The following is a 20916-nucleotide window of genomic DNA, read 5'->3' on the forward strand; positions in this document are numbered from 1 at the left end:
TAACCTGACCCCTAACTCCCTTCTCTATCACCAAAACCATACCTACGAACCTAAAATAAAGCTAAAGGATAACTAAGTCTAGGCAATGGCCTCAACAGAGATGGCAGCTCGGTGCCATCTTGAAAAAAATGTTTTGATTGGAACAGTTGCATAGCTAAGTCTGAGCAACAATATGTGTGCTTAATCACTAAGAAACTGAATCATCAGAGTTTATGGCAACAAACAATCTGCTGGAGGAATTTAGTAGGTTGAGCAGCAGTTGTAGGGGGAAAGAAAGTGAGATGATCTTGGTTGAAACCCCACATCGGGACTGAGGTTTGAGAGGAGTCTTTATGCCAGGGTTCGACCTGAACCAAAAAGTAATCTTCCTCCCCATTGATGCTGCTGAATGCTTTTAGCAGATTTTTTTTGTTGCTTCAGCCACCAGCATCTGTGGCCCCTTGTGTTTCCAGTGTTTATAGTAATAGTCAGCACAATATGTTTGACAGGAACTAATATAACATGAGTTTGGGGAATTTCAATCTACTTCCCAGAAGATGTGGAATAACAGAATGAAACTTCCTCTAATCTAAGTGACGCTGTCACTCAGAAAAGTCAGAAAAATAGCTGATGAGGTGAAAACTGCTTGCACCTGTGCAGCAATCGTTGCTCTTACAAGGTTAAAGACTACACAAACAGAAATGTAGCATGCTTCATATTGCTGTTGGCAAGGAATACATGTTGCTGAAATGTATGGCTAAAATAGGAAAACTTTCCATTCCTCACAGTATCTACCTTCCCTGTGGATAAAACTTCACAAACTATTTATTATTATGTAAGGGGGTTTCGTCTCTTATGTTACTGTGTAGGCTAATTAAAATGGCTTCTTTGTTATGTTATACTTGGGAATGCTTCTTTGTTATGTTAAACGCTGAGGAAGTCCTTCCTGCTAGCAGTTTGTTGAATCACGTTACTGATAAGAAGGTGTTATGAACCAATTGGGATAGTTGTTATGTTTTTGGTGTATTTGTAAGATATTGTATGCACGGGGTTTTGGGGCAGAAGGCGGGAGAGAGAGACAGAGAATAGACCAGGTGCTGTGCGTCCGCTAACAGGGTCGGACCCCAGGCGAGGCGTTCGGTGAGGAGGGGAGACAGAGACAGACTGGTGGGGAGCATCTGGTCGACCACTGTTATTGGTCCCAGGCGGCCGGTTGAGGTGGTCCGAGGGGTCGCAGGGTGAAGAAGAAGGGTCCTGAGCTCCAACTGCTTGTGCACGAAGAGATTGAACTTTGGTAAGTGTGGCGCCTTTTATTTTCCTTTTATATTTTATTCTCTACTAATTATATAGTTCCAGTAATATCTATTTAACTATTTAACTATTTAACATATTACTATTTAACTATTTATTACTATTTTTCTATTACTATACTATTACTAGTTATTATTTCCATGACTATTACTATTTACTAATAGTAGTATTACTATTACTGTTTCTATTACTATTTATTATTTATGGTGCAACTGTAACGAAAACCAATTTCCCCCGGGATCAATAAAGTAAGACTATGACTATGACAATGACTATAAACTGTAAATCATTTAATCGTATCTGGTGCATTGTCTGTTATTTGAGCGGGGTGGGGTACATCACACAGCATCCACACAAACTAATTACCCAGATTGGCGGGGCCGAGGGCTGTTTCCCTAGACGACAACGAGCTGAGCGACTCTGAGGGTGGCCGGGGGGCTACAATTATTTCTGGGATATCAGTGCATCATTGTTAATGGTTATTATTGCAGGGAAGCATTAAGTCAGGTCCTAAAGGGTAATTTTACCTTATTGTAAAATTTTGGAAGCATCATACCATATGAATGCTGACAGAGATAACTTTTATATCAATACAGTATAGATAAGTTAAAATCATCTTGCATTGCACAATTTGGAATTTACAAAAACTTTGAAAGTTTCCCCACAATGACCACTAGGATATTTGTGGCTACAGTTATTCTGTGATTTGTGAAATTGCCATTTGGTTTCACGGTGGAACTGGTAGAAGTGCTGAAACAGCTGTTCCTATATGCTTGCTTTCAAGAAGTGAGGCCCAGAAGAGATTTAAGCAGCTGTTAGCTTCAAGACACTTGAAGAAACCAGATGTATGACAACTTCATATCCTGAGTCTGAAACTGGAACTGCTTCAACTTCATCTATGGATTCCCTAACCTTTTGGCTATTTTTACTGCTATCAGGTAAACTGAATTATCATTTGTATATTTTGTTAAAATATTATTTGGAGACAATCGAGGACAAAGACTGCTATGAGAAATATTTTTACTTATATAATATTATTAAGTGTACTGCATTTAAAGTTCTAAAAGAAACATGAAAGTAATAACTAAGGAAAGAAGAGTGCATTCCACAGAAAATCTAGGCAGGAATTTTACCACAGTTCGCAACTATAATGGAGGAATCCACAGAGATGTGGATAAATGAGTGTTCCTGAATTCCGATCTGAAATATGGGGAATGAAAAGTAACATATTGACCATGATTTTTCAGAGGACTGAAATGGCTGAATCTTTTTGGAGAATCCAACAATGCATCATTCTGTAAAAATGTCAAGGTATAATTAGGAAGGCAATAGGCTGAACTGGAAGAAGTAAAAAAATAAATTCATCTTAGCATGCTGGCAGGATTACCATTTTCAGTTTCCATGCATTCACCAATATTTATCTCTAAATAGTTAAGTACTGTATGTTCCACAGAGACAGTCAGATGTGCAGGTGAGTGTTCTGAAATGAAGGGTTTATCAACATACTGCCCCTTAATTTTGACTTTTTTTGTTTTTGCTTTAATTAGGATTCATTATGTATACTTTAATTGTGTATACTTTCCCCAAGCTACCTTTGTTTCTTAACTGTTTCATTATGTATTGCTGGTTATGCTAAACAGCTTAAATTCACGGAAATGCACTTAATTTCATCAGTGAGGTTCCCAACAGCACTAGAATATCTTATTTTTTTATTTGGGACCAGATTTCAGTGGTTAAATTATACAACTAAGGATTGTAACAACTAACAATTGTAAGACTTAAGGATTGAAGGGTGCCCATTCAGAACAGAGATGTGAAGAAATTTTTTTAGTCAGAGGGTGGTGAACCTATGGAATTTGTTGCCCCGGGCGGCAGTGGAGGCCAAGTCATAGGGTGTGTTTAAGGAAGAGATTGAAGGGTATCTGAGTAGCCAGGGCATCAAAGGTTATGGTGAGAAGGCGGGGGAGTGGGACTAAATGGGAAAATGGATCAGCTCCATAATAAAATGGTGGAGCAGACTCGATGGGCGGAATGGCTGACTTCTACTCCTTTCTCTTATGGTCTAACTAACTGGACAGAATCTATGACCTCAAAATCAAAGTCCAATCTGTTGTATTCAAGAGACGTTTTTTGTTGTCGAAAGCACTGCTGTTAGAAAGCAATGTGAAACACATGCAGGTGGGTGCAAGATCCGGAAGGAAAAATATCTATAGAGTTACAAAATCTAATGCTTAATAATATGCGTTTGTCACTCAGCTCCTCTTGTCTATTCCACCATTCAATGAGATTGTACTTGATCTGTATCCATTCCACCATTCTTGTCTGGAAAGAAAATCTATCACTAACAGAGTTAACATAAGTAATTGGACTAATATGTCCTGCTTGTGGTTGGTGAATTTCACACTTCTACCACCCTTTGAATGATGAAGAATTCCCAAATTTGACATCGAAGTCTGTCATCCTACATCTCAATACAGCCAAACAACTCTCAATTTTGAAACAATATTGCATCCACATTCTTGCAGGTCCTTTTATTCTACCCTTAGTGTGTAAAGTGCACTTTATTCTGCCTGCAATTCTGAGTTCTTTGCCCAGTATTCTGAAAACTCCTTGAAGTTCAAATGAATTTGAAAACTGCCATGAGTCTGCATGCTGTCCATTTATGAATTAGGTTTTTTATGAGTGGGAAGAAGGCTTCCTCTGTCTGCCAGCTGTAAGGTTTCCTCCCAAATAATATGAGCTTGTCTCCCTGCAGTAAGTTTAACAAAACTGGGTCTGAAATGCTTTGTACTGACGCCAGGTCAAAATACTAAAATAAGGAAAATCCAACCAGCAAACTCCAACCCAAAAAAAGCATTTTTGAGAAGTTTCTATTAGTCCTTATGCTGCTGACTCTGAAAATCAGCTATGTCTTATCTAGTTAGCTCTTTAATTTTGTTTCATGTCAATGCTCACTTAAGGAATTCGAATCTTGGTTGAAAAGTAAATATGTTTGAAGAAAGATGATATTTATCAATTTGCAACTATTGGAGAGAGACTTAATGCAGCTGTATTTTTGCATGTTATATAGCATTTAATCATCTATCTGAAAGCCAAAGACAGATTAATGTTCTGAGAACTTTATGAGTACTTTGCTTAAAATGTTCAGATTTCTTGCCTGGCTTTTAACTGGGCCATAGGCAAAGTATGGAATGCAAACACTTTATGTTTGGCTGTTTTAATTGAAGAGCTTCATTTGCAGCAGCCACATGCTGACCAAAACAATTGCTGAAAAAAATTGTTTATTGGCTTCAGGCAGGTTCAAATCAAAAGGTCCAGAAACCATTCCCAGCAGCAAAGGCAGTTATAGACAGGAGCGATCAAAGTGAGGTTGAGTAGATCGGAAAGAAGGAAGTGAGGGTGGGGTGGGAGTCATATGAGGTAACACTGGTGAAAACTTATGCACCCTGTGCTATTACCCTTATTTATCTTAACTGAACTCAATAAAATGTTTTGATTTAAATAAGGGAATCCACATCCGTCACAACATTCGTGTACTTGGTCCAATATTCAATTCTGTTGAAATGGAATTAAAAATTAATTGTGGCATTCAAGGGGAGGTAAATGTTATTTTATCTGTTTTGTATGCCCAGTTTCATTCCCATTGTCAATGGGAGTGGGGATTATGATCTGATGCAAGGGCAGCTTAATTTTAATATACATTGAAAATATTGGATTATTTGTGGTTTAAATTAAATACTGCAATTTAAGCCACAAAGATACAATATTTTGCACATCAAATTTGGAATGTAGGCAAGAGACTTCTAAAGCTAGGATATGGAGCAATAAATTGACCGGCAGAGGCACTCAACAGGACAAATAACACCGACAGAGGCAGAAGGATAGCTGATGTTTTGGGTCAAGACCAGGATGTGGTAGGATGTAACCATGTTTGTGATTTTGATCCAGTGCATGCCACAACTGTGAAGGGACATAACAGACTGAAAACGAGAAGTATTTTGGACCTGACCAGTATGATTAAGTGCAGCACAGGCCGCTCCATATCGTACATCGTGTATGGTTGTTACTGTGGACTTGGAGGGAAAGGCTGGCCACGGGATAGTACAGACTGGTAAGGAAGATTACTGTTCTTTAACTTTATAACTGCAGTCACTAGGAATCTGGATTTGTTATCTTTGGATTTAGTCATCAAAATTATTTATGGAATCAAAACCAAATACTTACACTGACAGTGTAAGTAATCTGACAAAAACAGCATTGTACATGAACATCCAGCCTCATGGATCACCAACTGCTTGCCACATACCTAACTACCACTAGTACCTCCTCCTAGGTGGTTCACGCTTCCAAAATCAATACTCCTACAAGCATTTCAGTGTCAGCACTGGCTCTGCTGGTCGTGGTGTCACCACTAACTCAGAAGGGTCTATGTTAAAGACCCTTCAGTGCCTTCAGCATAAAACAAGGTCTTGTCTGCTGAAGAAAGGATCTGAAAGATCCTATGGATCTTTTACTCTATGCACTATTTGTTCTTCTCACTACTTCAGGATTGAGCAGGAGAGTTATCCCCAGTACCTTGAATAACACTTATCCCATAAAGAACATAACATAATAAATAAATAACAGATTATTACACATGGGAGCTTGCTGTCTACCAATATTGAGGAACAGAAATGTAATCAGATTAAGGAAATGTGTAAAAATAATAGGGTTGTTGTCATGGGGGAGTTCAACTTCCCAAATATAAACTGGGACTTTCTTAGTGCAAGGGGCTTAGATGGGGCAGATTTTGTTAAGTGTATCCAGGAGGGTTTCTTAAATCAATACGTGGGCAGTCCAACAAGAGGAGGGGCTGTACGAGACTTGGTGTTGGGTAATGAGCCTGGCTAGGTGATGGACCTTTCAGTGGGTGAGCAGTTAGGGAACAGTGACCACAGCTCCTTAACTTTCAGGATAGCTACTGTAGTTACGGTCCTTGCGGGAGAGTTTTAAATTGGAGTAGGGCAAATGACTCCAATTAAGCAGGAACTAAGAAGAGTTAGTTAAGAACACCTTTTTTTTCTGGCAAGTCCACATCAGACGTGTGGAAGGTGTCCAAAGATCAATTGCACAGAGTTCAGGAAAGTTATGTTCCTGTCAGAAGAAAGGACAGGGATGGAAAGACAAGAGAACCTTGGATATGCAGAGAGATGATGAAATTTACAAAAAGAAAAAAAAAGAAAAGTATGTAAAGCTTTGGAAGTTAGGATCAAACAAAGCACACGAGGAGTATAAAGAAGCCAGAAAAGAACTAAAGAAAGGAATCAGGAAAGCCAGGAGGGCCATGAAAAGTCCTTGGCAAGTAGGATCAAGGCATTCTATACATACATCAAGAGCAAGAGGATAACTAGGGAGAGGGTAAGATAATTCAACAATAAAGGGAGGAACATTTGCTTGGATGCAGAGAATGTGAGTGAGGTGCGTAATGAGTACTTTGCTTCAGTATTTACCAAGGAAAAGGATATGGAGGACTAGGGGATCAGTTCTGAGTGTATAAATTCGTTAAGGCATTTAGGGGTCAAGGAGGAGGAAGTGTTGGGCCTCCTAATGAGTAAAAGGTGAACAAGTCCCCCAGCCTGATGGGATTTACTCCAGGTTATTGAAGGAGGCCTTGACCAGTATCTTCGTGTCCTCTCTAGGCACCAGAGGACTGGTGAGTGGCTAATGTTGTACCTCTATTTAAGAAGTAATAAGGAAAAATCCTGGAAACTATAGACCAGTGAGTCTCACATCAGTTGTAGGGAAATTGCTGGAGGATATTCTTAGGGATAGGATATATGAGCATTTGAAACCCTTGACCTATCTAGGGAGAGCCAGTATGGTTTTGTGTGGGACAGGTCGGGTCTTACCAACCTGATTGAGTTTTTTGACAAGTTAACGAGAGAGATTGATGAAGGTAGGGTACTGGATGTTGTCTACATGGATTTTAGTAGGGCGTTAGACAAAGTCCTTCATAGGAGGCTAATCCAGAAAATTAAGAAGTATGGGTTCCGTGGCAGATTGGCTGTTTAGATTCAGAACTGGCTTGTGCATAGAAGACTGAGGGTAATGGTTGAAGGGAGTTATTTGAGCTGGAGGTCTGTTCCACAGGGATCTGTGCTGGGATCTGTGCTATTTCTGATGTACATAAATGACCTGGATGAAAATGTAGATGGGTGGGTTAGTAAGTTTGCAGATAATAGTAAGATTGGTGAAGTTGTGGATAGTGTAGAAAGCTGGCAAAGCATACAGCACGATATAAATCAGTTGCAGATATGGACAGAGAAATGGCAGATGGAGTAGACAACATCCACTACCCTATCTTCATAAATGTGAGGTGTTGCACCTTGGTAGGGCAAATGCAAGGAGACGGTACACTGTTAGGGGCAATACCTTTAACAGTTTTGCTGAGCAGAGAGATCTTGAGATCCAAGTTCATAGGTCCTTGGAAGTGCCTACACAGGTCGATATGGTGGTTGAGAAGTGTTATGGAATGCTTGGTGTTATTAGTCGAGGCACTGAGTTCAAAACTCAAGCGGTTAAGCCAAGATTTTTACTCCTCATGTATATGAAGGATGTAAGTAATAAAGTCAATTCAATTCAATCTGGAGTCATTGTGGCTATCCCTTGAGGTCGAGGATGATGGTCTTCGTTCTGAAGTGGCCCACAGAGCGAAGACGACTGTGAGTGTATTTGTTTAACGTGTACTTGATGTTGCACTCCAAGAAGCACACGATACTTCACAAATCAACCAACTGATTCCAATGGCATGGAAACCATGACGACTGGAGCTGTTGGATTTGTTGCAGCTTTCATCCGCCTTCACAGCCGTTGATTTCGAAGTAACTTTGTCCGCCTGTTCCACCGTTGAGGTCTTGGTTGGATTGTTCATTGTCAGGGACCTCACCCTCGACCTTACCGCCATGGTTGACCCTACCAGGAGCATAGCTCCAGACGGCATTGCTCTCGGGATCACAGGACCACACAAGCTTCTCCACCATGACAAGGTGACAATCCACGGAGAAGAATCTGGAGTAGTGCATACAGCATTAGTCACCCAGTATAAGAAGGATGATGGGATTTTGGAGAGGGCACAGAAGAGGTTTACCAGGATGCTGCCTAGTTTAGAGGGCATGTACTATCACGAGAGGCTGGATCAATTTAGGTTGTTTTCTCTGGAGTGCCGGAGGCTGAGGAGAGATCTGATAGAGGTTTACAAGATTATGAGAGGCATAGATAGAGTAGACAGGGAGTATCTGTTTCCCAGGGTTGAAATGTCTAATTCCAGAGGGCACACAGTGAAGGTGAGAGGGGGTAGGTTCAAAGGGGATGTGAGGGGTAAATTTTTTACTCAGAGAGTGGTGGATGCCTGGAATATGCTGCGTGGTATGGTGGTAAAGGCAAGTACATCAGAGGTTTTTAAGAGACGTTTACATTGGCACATGATAGGAAGATGGAGGGATATGGACATTGTGTAGCTAGGTGGGATTAGTGTTTGGGGGCTTTTAATTTGCTTTTTAGCTACTTCAGCAGAACATTGTAGGTTGAAGGGCCTGTTTCTGTGCTGTACTGTTCCGTGTTCTATGTTCTAATATGATGTTTTATTCTGATGTACCACAGTTGAAACGTACTTATTTTGATATATTTGTCTTCTATTTTGAGTAGACATTCTGCCCATGGGGAAATAGACTCCACACATCTGAACAGAGTTGACAATAGTCATGTGTCCCATGGTACATCTAATATTTGGAAGGAAAATAATTTGTCATGTTTGACGTTAATACAGGACATTGGTTGGTTGGCATCCGTCTGTCTCGAAGGATAAAGGGTGATGATGATTATCATCAAAGGGTGATGCCTGGGCGGAAGGTATGGAGATCCTGAGATGCCCAGTCATCAAGATCCCCCTCTCAGCTTCACCAGAGTAGCCCAAAGGAAAGCTGCAAAACAGTACGTTTGACACCAGCTTGGCTGCAGAAGCTGCTGGAAGGATGTTCAATGACGTCCAGCTGCCTTAGGAATTTGCTGTCTAGGTTTACTCCCGTAGCCTTCGTCTCTCCCGATGCTGCCCACAAGGCAGTGCGTCTATTTACCCCTAGCTGGAGATGTGGTTCATGAGCACCAGGGCACGTCCAGACACCAGTGGGCCTGCGTGCTATGTGTGTAGGGGCCGGACCTTCTCCCTGTCCCCTGTAGTTCAGCCTAAGTCCAAAAGGAGTTCAGTTTCCATGTGTCCCCAGCGAGGAGACAGTACTTGAGGCTTGCTGTTGGAGATGCTGTGTACTGGCAGGGAGACACTTACACGTTCAGCTCTCCTTTTCGCAAGACTGCCAGCCAGTGGTGGAAGCTGAAGTGAGAGCAACAGGCACTATCTACTACACTACCACACTAGATGAGTCATAACAACCATTTTGACATTTTAATAAAGGATGTTAGTTTCCTCATAAAACCAGAAGAGATCATGGGGGTGGTCTGTAATCCCCCAGCACATTCACTATTTCTTTAAAAGGAGTGATCAGTGATATCATATCCTCAGTAACCTTTGTGACCTGAACAGACACTGTGGAGGCTACAGCTGAACACTCAGGATTGGACTCACCTCCCATCTGCTGCCTGCTCAGTTCTCGGCAATGTAAGACATGGCATCCACTCAGCGTCAGACCCAGACGAAATGGACCAGCCTGACCTGCTCTCCAGAGATCGACCTGGGTCTAGGCAGTAGCAACCTGCATTGCAGCAAAGAACAGCCAAGGAACAATGGACTAGACTGGGCCAGAATACCATGGATCAGCCTGAGCATTTAGGATTATGTCAAATGTTATTCTAATGGTGTACTGCCACCTCACACCTTTATTTCCCTGTACCTCTTCAACATTCTCTCTCACACTTCCCCATCATCATCCCTTGATACTCTTTTACTATTACCCTACACTGAGAGATAATTTATAATGGTCTGTTAACTTACCAGTAAGAGCTCGGGAGAAAACCAGAGCACCTGGAGAAAACCCATGTAGTCATGGAGAGAGCATCTAAACTCTGTGTGGGTCTGGATCAAATCTGGGTTCCTAAAGCCGTGTGGCAGACTTTTATGAGAAATAAAAATCGATACTGGCAAGCCTTTGTGAAATTCGAGGCTTCTGTGAACCAATAATTGTATTTCATAAACTTCTTAATTTGTAGTTTCCACATCCACCACGGATAGCGGGGGCTGTGCTCACCCTTGGACATAGGGTACCATCAGGTCTATTCCACATTAAGGACAGTCTCCCTGGGAGATCGTTGTACTGCCCCCTCCTTCCTTCTCTTATGTCCAGTTTACTCCTCCCTACCTCCATTTTCTACACCTGTCTCTCATGATTTACTCTCATCTTTGTGGCAGTAAGGAGAAATACCTTTCCATTTGGTCATTGTAAAAATGGCAAAGAACCTGCCACCTATGAAGCACACAGGTTGTGTTGCAATGCCCTTAATAGTAATGATTACTTATCGTGAGGATTTCCGAAGTTTCAGATATTTGAATGTTTTAATGTTCACACTATATACTACATGCATTATTATGCATCAGAAGTGCCTGAAATCAATTTTAGAAACATAGAAACGTAGAAAACCTACAGCACAGTACAGGTCCTTCGGCCCACAATGCTATGCCAAATATGTACTTACTTTAGAAATTACCTAGGGATACCCTTAGCTCTCTATTTTTCTAAGTTCCATATACCTATCCAAGAATCTCTTAAAAGACCCTACTGTATCTGTAATTTTTTACGCCATTCTCTGAACTTTCAGCAATGTGACAACTTTCCCCATTCTAACTTTTAATCCAGAAAGAAATGTTCAAAAGGAGGTTGAAAGCAGGGTATAATAACTAAACAATTTTATGTGTGTTCTTAAAATTGTCAGCACTGTTACCCTATTCCCCCATTCCTCAGGGATCAGCTGTTCCAAAAATGGTCCAAGGTGACCTTTTTTTTTTCTCCCAGCAATAAAAGTGAAAATACATAATTTCTTTCAAAAATAATATTTTACTTGTTACCAGAAAAATTAGTATTGAGACAGTTACTGCTGGCAAAACTAATTCATTTAAGTTAATCTTGACACTTCGTTGAAATTCAGCTGGAATTTCAACCCTGTCTTCTTCTGATATAGTATGATTTTCAGCTTAAAAATAACATCAAATTAATGTTTAAAGTAAACACTGAACTTAAGAATTTCGTCATGACCCAACAACTTAAAACACTTCATTACTGATTCATAGAGAACATATGAATATATGAAATAGGAACAGTAGTAGGCTATCCTGCTCCATAATGCTATATGACAATCAATAAAATGAAACTTTCAGTCAGCTCAACTTTTCTGCGCCTTAATTTACTTTGTACCAGAACTCTATATATTAATTTTGAATAACTCAGACAATGAGAATCCACACGATCTCATGTGGAGAATTCAGCGTAGCCCTCAGTGATGAAACATCTCACTTCAGTTTTAAGTGACCGTTCCAATTTCTGGTTTCTTCACTTAAGGTAAACAGCCTTTAAGAATCACTAATTGGCTGTGAATAAGAATGTGATGGTATTCCCATGCATTTGCTAGCTTTGTTCTTTGAAAAAGCAAAATGTACTGGGTTGGGATATGATCTCAAAGAAGCGTTGGCAAACTGCTGCGGTGCATCTGATAGATGCAGAAATGGAGCACCATAGTTGTGGGAGTCATTTTTTTAATGTGGTGAATGGATGGCCAATCAAACAATGTGTAATGACAACTGTGTTGGAAAGTTATTGGAGTTGCAGGGAGTATTGCATCACACTCCTGACTTGTACCTTGTAGATAGTAGAATGTTTCTAGGAAGCTGAGATCTGCTGCTAAATACAACTCTTCCAACCTCTTCCTAAAGCCACAACATTTAAAGTTGGGCAAATTGAGTCTGTGGTCAACGATGGCCCTTAGAACGTTGGTGGTGGTGAATTTGTTGTGTTGAATGGCATGGTTTCTAAAGGTCTTCACTACTTTTGTCACTAATGCAGGGCTTCTATGTGATCTACTGGAACAACTCCAGGTTCTCAATAGAATCTCAAATCCCTCTCTAATTTGAAAGTCATATTAGAGGAAGCAATTGGGCATCTTCAAGGAAACTTTGGGTAGATCCTTTAATCTTTTCCTCTGTCCATCTGATAATATTTTCCCATTTCATAATAGGAAATAAAGTCCCTATTATGCGACTCTGACTTCAGGCAAGTGAATGGCGTGGTCTGCTCAACAGAGAGTGATACTGGGTCGGGGAGAGGACAATAATGTTGATTCATTTGTCCTTCCAATGAATTTAGAAGATTTTGCAAAAACAGTAGTAGTATTTTTTTTGTGGTTTTAGATGGTCCATGCTTCAGAGACATGCAGAAAAGCCAGGATCACTGCTGCCAGATAGACAAGGAGTTTTGTATCAGGTTGAAGTTTTGATCTTCAGTCTTTTCCATATTTGTCAAAATCTATGCTGAGACATTGAAGGCAAAGATGTTTGCAAGTAAATATGAAATACACCACATTTTATTATTTGCTTTGTCTGAGAGTTCTTCTGCTTAATGCTTGTGTGAGGACGTTGACTGAGATCAGTATTTGTCAATACTGGTACTCTTGCACTGGGGTTCACACAGACGAATATGCATTTTAAGGTACTAATCTAATTTCACCCAGAGGGGAATGAAAGTGTTGAGGAACAAAACATCACTTCTCATTTGCTTCCAGAGGCAGATACTAGCATTTGCAGAAATAAATAATTTAGAGTGTCTCTAATAATGCACTTTCCCACCTCCCCCCACCCCCATGTTAACTGAGTGCCCAGAAAATTACTTACTTTCTCACTCATTCATTTATTCCTTCTTTTCTTTTAAGGTGCTGCTTTGCTCATGACTGTTGTTATGAGAGAGTAGAACAGGCTGGTTGTCAGCCCAAGTTTGATCATTATGACTGGCATTGCCAAAATGGGACACCTGGATGTGGTGAGTATTTCAAAAAGAGGTGGTTCTTAACATCTCCAGAAAACATCATCAGGAGGCAAGGACGGGTGAGGCTTGAAGTATGCAGTGCACCTGGAAGTTAAGAACTAAGCAAAGCAAGTCCAGACACGTGTGGAAATTTTGGCTTTCTAGTGAACCCATTATTCAATAGTTGGTGTGGGCAATATTTTTGGGAGCCTCCATTGACCAAAACAGCTGATGGATAGTCAGGAGAAGCCCAAGGCAGAGAAGGTAACATGTATTTGCTGAAAACAGCTGTGGGCACATTACACACCTAGCCCGTCTCATTCAAGAAAGGTCATATTCAGCTGAGCTACTTCTGATCATTGATTCACTAGGTTGTTCAAGTAAGAACATTGTCACATTGGAAGAAACTGGAAGAAATCATACCAATAGGAATAAAAAAAATAGTGATTAGAAAAAAACTTGATTATCAACAAACAAGACGCATACAGTGTATTCATTTAGTATAATAAATAAGACAGAGTTAAAATGTGTTCCATATTTCAGTATTAATAAGAAAAATGTGCTAATGAATATTTCACTCTGAGAACAGAAACATTTTAACATCCTGAATGCTGGTGCCTGACTTTACCTTACTGCCTGTTATGCTGCTGGCGTTCCGGGCAGCAATGAAGGTCCTCCATCTCTGGAGGTGTTCAGGGCTTCCTTCACCATTTCAGTAGCTTCCTCTCGGTTTTCACTGCTGTCAGTCATGCAAGTCCTGGGTGGAGACTCAGGAATACCGTCTCACTCAGATGTAGAAGGATTCCTCATTGCTGATTCTGTAACAGTTTTATTTTACCAGTCAGGATTGTTAGCCCTGAGCTGAAATCCTGAACCTAGAGATCCGAAGGATCACTTTTAGTCTGACCTCTACCCTTGGACCTTTTTGGCATGGGTGACCCTACCAAGATCAAAAGCATAAAGCCCTGACTCCAGTGAAAATAGCTCTTCGGGTCTTTGACGCATGCGAACCTCCAAACCCAATGACAAGTTTGAGATCCTCTTGCAGTTGGTGTCTGAGCAGCTCAGCTTATTTTTTCTCTGATTTTCTGGTGACTAAAGTCACAATGGCTTCTGTACCATTCTGTACTTCAGTATACTTGTCCTGTGCAGCAAGCTTTGGCAGCATTTGCAGGTCTTCTATTTGGTAATTAAAATTATTCTTTTTAAATCTGAATTATAACTAATATTTTAGAAATGGATGCCACTATTCGGTAATTGAAAATTCTCTGCAGGTTTTACTTGTTACATACACCTGTTAGGGCACATTCTCCAGTTACCTTATAAGGTCACCGTAGCCTTCAGCCAGAAGCAGATGTCATCAGGTGGTTCCCAACCTTCACCGAGTGTTTTGACCCTTAACCACGACACTCTCCAGTTGGTGGGCCAGCGGTGGTGGCCAAATCACTGCCCATCTGCTCCTGGCTTCCAGCTCCCCTCCTCTCGCCTACTCCAAATCCAACAAGAGATTCGTTCTGCCTCTTCCCCCATCCTACAAGCTGCTTGTTTTTTGCTCCTTTCGTCCGGACCCAGATCTGACAACAACCGCCATGCTGATTTGGCTGGGAAACCTCTGCAGCCGATCTCCACAGGGAACAACCATGCCTGCCATCCCTTGTCTTTACACTCCTGCACTAAGGGCTGGTACTTCAAGGCCTTTCTCTCGTGGGCCTCTTCCCATCCCTCCTCCCACGGCACAGTCAGCTCAACCAGAATTATTTTCTTGTCTTCGGTTGACCACAGCACAATTTCCGGGCATGGGGTTGTGTGCACCACATCCGGGATCTGCAACCTCCTTCCCACATCGACCCTCATTTCTCAGGACCTGGCCGTTAGCAGCAGATTGGGCTTTGGTTCTTTGGTTACGAAAGGCCTGGCCCCCTCTTTGATGAAGGTGATGGCCTTCCTCAAATTTGTGCTAGCCGTCCTCTTCTTGTATCTCTCCCGCTCTAGTGTGTCAGCAAAAGCCAGAAACACCGTATCACGGCGTCCCTGAGTTAGAGCTGTTTTACACCCGGACGGTATATGAGCCAGTGTCCCCTTTTGACCACAGTGCTTACAGTTCGTGTCCTCTCTCATTCCCCATGTGTACAGATGTAATGGTGAAGGAAGGGTGTCATAATCTGAATTATAACTAATATTTTAGAAATGGATGCAACTATTTGGGAATTGAAAGTTCTGTGCAGATTTTAAAATATTTAGCATTGGATCAGAGTTGACAAGACACAAAATGGATGGGCTTTATTATTAATGAGAGTGGGCCAATGTGTTTGAAGGGGAGGGATGATAAAAACACTTAGAATCTAATATCCAGTGGTATTCAACTCCTTTCATAGTTCTTGCAACTGATCTTATAATTTGGATGCTATTAGTGGCTGCGCTGCACAGAGGCACAGTTAGAACATCAAGATAAAACACTGAGAATTGTTTTGGCTCATTAAGTTTATTGTGGAGAACATGATGAGAATTGAACAGGGCATTCAGTACCCAAAAGAAAGTATCATAAACATATTCATACTGGGGTGGTGTCCTCTAATGAGCATAACACTTGGAAGTTATTGCTGAGAATTCCCAATTGTTTGAACAATGCAATATTTTCAAAGATGATATTTTTTACACAGTTCCTACTAGCTGAATTTGCAGGCAATTTAACCATAAAATAATTATTTTAAAATCTTAAATTGCAAGCATTCTTAAGAACATACATGCATCATTAATTTATTTCTTCTAAACTTCTTGTTATTGAACATAAAGTACTAATGGTATAAAAGGAACTGGTTTGTAGAAGCTACAGCACCAAACAGTTAAATTAATATTAAAAAATATATTCACTGACCCAAAATACTCCAGAATTATTTTTGGTTTTGTATTTAATGTTTATTCTACAAGCCAGTTTACAGAGGTCCATTACATTCACATCTATTAGTGAAATATTTTAAACTTGCTTTTATTTCTTGTACAAGATTTGAAAGAACAAATAAATATGGATTTAATATTAATTTTAGTAACCATTAAATTCTTTGACCTGTAATCAAGAACACATGCTGATCTCTAAGTATGTAAGAAAATAAAAGTTATGTCTTGTACACCCATGTTTGTTCTGCAGATTAACTGATATGAATAAAGTTTAAAGTGGGGGTCATAAAATAAAAATGTCCTATAGAAATTAAGTAGTTATTTTCCAGGCAGAGATATTGAGTGCTTGAGATCAGATTACCCAGCTGAGTCTCTCCATTATTTTGCTTTCTTGCCAAAAAGCGAGATCCCACTTGGAATGTTTGAATTATTACAGCTCAGACTGAGTGCTGGGCAAGCAAGTATAGAACCAATCTTTCCGCTGGAAGTTAATGCTCCATTCTTCAAAGTAAACTTCTTTTTAATGAGATTGCTGGAAATGAAACCCTGTTGCTTCCTTTTGTCTCTCTGCAGAACAATTATGGAGGCACCGTTTTAATAACTTCTACCTTGAAAGCATCAGACTGAAACACAGCACCACTTAATCAGCTATTTACATATGAGTCTTATTACTTGTATTTTAACTTCTTTCAACATCCATTTCCCTTAACTACTGAGTGAACAGCAATATACTGATGTCTCTTTCAACCAATCTAATTCCCAAATCCTTTGTTTCATGTTAGATTTTATAAGAAGATCTTTTAATATAAATTGTTGAAGTTAATCTTGAACCGAGCTTGCGAAATACCCCAATCAGATCATTTTAAAAATGATAACTCATAATAATTTTAATTTTATTTGATCTCATTTGTAAGATAGTGTTTGTCAAAGTAAAGAAATGATATCAAATGTCTATTTACTGAATTATGCACCGAGGTGCATTGCATTTACCATTTCCAAAGGTGCAGTCTAACACAGTAAGAGAGTTTCTTCTACTTTAAGAAAAATGGTGCCTAAAACTTGCAGAACACCCAATTTTTTGTGTAAACAGGTATTGTGTGAAGTACCCATGACCAGATGGGTGACCTGAAAGGAAGCCAAAAACTTGTGAAAGACCTGGTTAACTTCCATTAAGGTGATTTAAACCTTGAATCGTGCACAAGCATTTTACTGGCACATTTCCTGACAGCAAGTGACTGCGGAGTTTTCAACCACTGCATTTTTGACATGCTGACTAATAAGAAACAAGGTGGCTCTTAATAAACCCTATCCATGGCAGCCACAGTACAGAGCACAAAGGAGAGGTGGGAGAAACATGACACCCCCCTCTGTAATTCCTGGCACCATCTATGGATTTATGGGCTTCGTTGGTGCAAGATAACGACTCTCTAAGGAAACGGTAGTTGCAGTGTCTTGTCCTGGGATCCAAGATACTTTGCATTTGCTATGAATGCAAAGCCCATGTGATAGGCTGCACCATTAATGGACAAACTCCGCAGGTAAACATGAAAGCACTATCACATGCCAGGTGATGGCATTAAATGTGTATCAAATATTGGGTGTAGATCAAGCACACCAAGGTGAATTATCCCTGACAGTACCCGAGCAAACTTCCTGTTGATCGTGAAATGAACTGGAAATAATCACAAGTGTAATCTGCTATGCAGAAAACAGCATGAATCACAAATTACAATGGGTTCATCTTATAGACATATAAGTCTTAAACATTCATGCTAGAATTAATTTATCTTCCACCCACAGCCAAGGCAAATTCATAGATAAGTTGTTGAATCAAATGAAGAAGCAAAACAAGTTGCATTTCGGAGCATATTACCCTTATCCAGGACATCCCAAAATATTGGCTGAGCTGTGATTGTTGGCTTGGTAATCAGAATAACCACAGTGATCACATCAGTGCTGTGAGATTGCTTACACCTACCCAACCAACAGGAGGCAATTGTGTTTAATACTTCAACAGATAATTATCACATCTTTGACATTGCAGCACTCCATATTTACTGCACTAATGAACTGGTCTGAGTCGTGCACTCAAACCTTTGAGTGAGATTTGTATACAAAGTTTGCTGAGACTATCATCAACGAAGTTTAGAACATAAATTATCTAACATTCAAGTATTCATCTTTTAACTTTTTTTTTTGACTCCAGGAAGACTGTATAACAATTGTGAGAAGATAACTTGTGACTGTGATGTACGATTGTCAAAATGTTTGAAGAAGGCGGCATATCAGAACCGATTTGCACTGTGGCCCAATTTCTTTTGCGGGAAAAGAAGACCAAGTTGTGAGAAATATCGGGGCATATTCTGAAATGTTAATCTTATATGAGCACAAAACTAGCTTTCATTTGGTTTTGTATTCAAGGAATCAGCAATATAATGCTAAAAATGATTTAACAAGGGCTTTAAACAAGAGCAATTCAAAATTGTAGTCAAGCTGCCACCAACAATCCAAAATTTAAATTTAATCAATGGCAAATCACAAGCTGCATTGCCATGATATGCTTCTTTTATGTAAGTTTAACAGAAGGAGTACAGGGTTGCAGATTCTGGCCCATCCCTGTGAAATTGATTATGAAGTCAGAGTGTACTTGAACTTCTAAATTCCAGCATTTAACACATCCAAAGAAAGGGAGGGCATCTTTGCAGAAATGAAGTATCCTTAACATAGCAAAATATCCCAAACCATGATTATAATTCTACATTTCAAGATATTGAAACTGACAATGAAAATCTTGGGTTTAAAAGGGAAAAGAGAGAGATGGATTTAGGAAGAGCATTGGCCCAGGCAGCTGAAGCTGGGATCACTGGATGAGCAATGATTATCATCAGGGATTGAAGCATCATGAAGATCTCAGAGGGTTAAGAACTGTAGATCATCAGAAATGGTCAGCATCTCTTCTGGGTTTAATGATAGTTAGACAGGTTACCTGGGCTTTGGGAAACATAACAGCAGAAGGGAGATAAGGTCTTTGGGTAAAGGAAATGAACTTTGTTTTCAAGCATTGCTTGTTGCTTGTGGCAAAAAACAAGCAGCAGTGTTTCCTCCTAGCATTTCCAAGATAGCTAGTTTTCCATCCTGGGATCAGACTCGAACTATTGGCAACCTATCTCTCCTTCTGGATTTGAATCTCCCCTAAGATATACTCCCTCATCATGTGATCAGTCCCACTGCCCAGTGATCAGGCCTTCCTCTATGCAGAGTGTCTCCTGCAGTTAGAACATATCCTGTTGATTACTCGACACTATCCAATCCCCCGCATCATTAGAAAAACTCCAGGAGACCTTGATCCCTTGTCGTATAGCTCAACAACACCCTAATAATCTGCCCACCATTTTTCTCAACCACATGGCATTCATCCATCCTCTCATTTCTCTACTCCAGCAGCAGGCCATCTGCATCCTACTAGCATGTGACCATTACTGCAATGTTCCCCATTTATACCACAGAGACTGATCTATCTACCTCCAAGTGAGAAATCAATTTGAAAAAAAAAATACAAGCCCTATGAGTTTATTAGCAGATTCCAGCTTAGCCCATTGTCCACACCCTCTCTGCTTGTTTGGAAACTCAAAAATCATGCTCCTGGAAGGATTGGGATCTATAGATTCTGCCAGCACATCATAAATAAATGTGTTTTAATATTTCTTGATGCTAAATAGTTCAAGTCAGTAGCCTGAAGGAGTAATGCAGGAACAATAGAAAAAAAAACAAGAGCTGAAGATTAAGTTAATAAATGGTATGAACCATAGAAGGCAACTAATGCCTGGACTCGAAATATGGGAGAAACAAGAGTGATTGATGACTTGAGTGTGATGGTGGGAACGGCCTGCCAGGTAATGTAAGCTGGAGTAATGGGCTATGTGATTTGCACAAGACCATTATGCCCTTTTATGCTGAATGACTTGTATATCATAATCAAAGATACAATTAGAACAAAAACTTATTAGGAAAACAAATCTTAAATGTCAATCTATTTTGTTCAGATTGTAAAAGGATCACAGAACTGGAATGCTGCCTGTCTGTTCTTTCTCTTAAATACTACTTAGTTGTGATTATTTTCTCTGTTCCAATGCACTTTCAGATGTCAACCTATAATGTGACTCAACAGCCATATTTTGTTCTGCAAAATAAATTTACCCATGATTTACTATTGAACATGTAATCTGAGCTAAATTGCGGAGAGAAGTGTACAAAACAAACAGTTATTTGCTCTGGATTATTTTTGGAGCTGTTTCAAATAAGAAAAAGCTATTGTGATAAAATTAGAGTGGGTGAACACATATGATCAATGTTTGAGAATGTAGTGTACATATGAGAATGGGACACTATATTTATAGTTCTTCTATTATGTCCCTCGTTAAGTTTTCAAGTTCTGGTGATAGTGTTTATTTAGTTTTAATTATTATCTGGGAGCAATAATTGTTATAAAATGTGTATATTTTCCATAATTATTTGGGAATTGGACATTTCATGAATTGCTGGCACTGATTCAGTTTACTGGTTTTCCTTTACCACACCACTGTAGAAACTTGCCTTGTTTTTTTTTAAATATTCCCATTCCCATAGCATGGAACACATGTAAACAAAGGGCAAAAAATTTGCCCCATAGACTCAGTGACACTGAGATTTGTGTCTTTAATTGTTTTTCAAGGTATTTGTCCATGAGCATTTGTGT

At 39.9% G+C, this 20916-nt stretch overlaps 1 protein-coding gene across 1 annotated transcript; it reads left to right on the forward strand.

Annotated features, from left to right (window-relative positions):
- The first annotated feature begins 1163 nt into the window (after window positions 1-1163).
- Window positions 1164-20402, forward strand: pla2g10 (phospholipase A2 group X). The gene is made up of 5 exons (XM_063058835.1): window positions 1164-1273; window positions 2075-2228; window positions 5239-5401; window positions 13195-13301; window positions 18388-20402. The coding sequence occupies exons 2-5, from the start codon at window positions 2138-2140 to the stop codon at window positions 18546-18548; spliced, it is 522 nt and encodes a 173-aa protein (XP_062914905.1). The 5' UTR covers window positions 1164-1273; window positions 2075-2137; the 3' UTR covers window positions 18549-20402.
- The last annotated feature ends 514 nt before the right edge of the window (window positions 20403-20916 follow it).

Source organism: Mobula hypostoma, chromosome 9 (genome assembly GCF_963921235.1).
Source record: "Mobula hypostoma chromosome 9, sMobHyp1.1, whole genome shotgun sequence".
In the NCBI taxonomy this organism is placed as follows: Eukaryota; Metazoa; Chordata; class Chondrichthyes; order Myliobatiformes; family Myliobatidae; genus Mobula; species Mobula hypostoma.

Coding starts and splice junctions, on each gene's coding strand:
- pla2g10 (XM_063058835.1), top strand. CDS start 2,138: ATGACAACTTCATATCCTGAGTCTGAAACTGGAACTGCTTCAACTTCA. Junction 5,402..13,194: donor CCACGGGATAGTACAGACTG/GTAAGGAAGATT, acceptor TTTTCTTTTAAG/GTGCTGCTTTGCTCATGACT. Junction 13,302..18,387: donor AAATGGGACACCTGGATGTG/GTGAGTATTTCA, acceptor TTTTGACTCCAG/GAAGACTGTATAACAATTGT.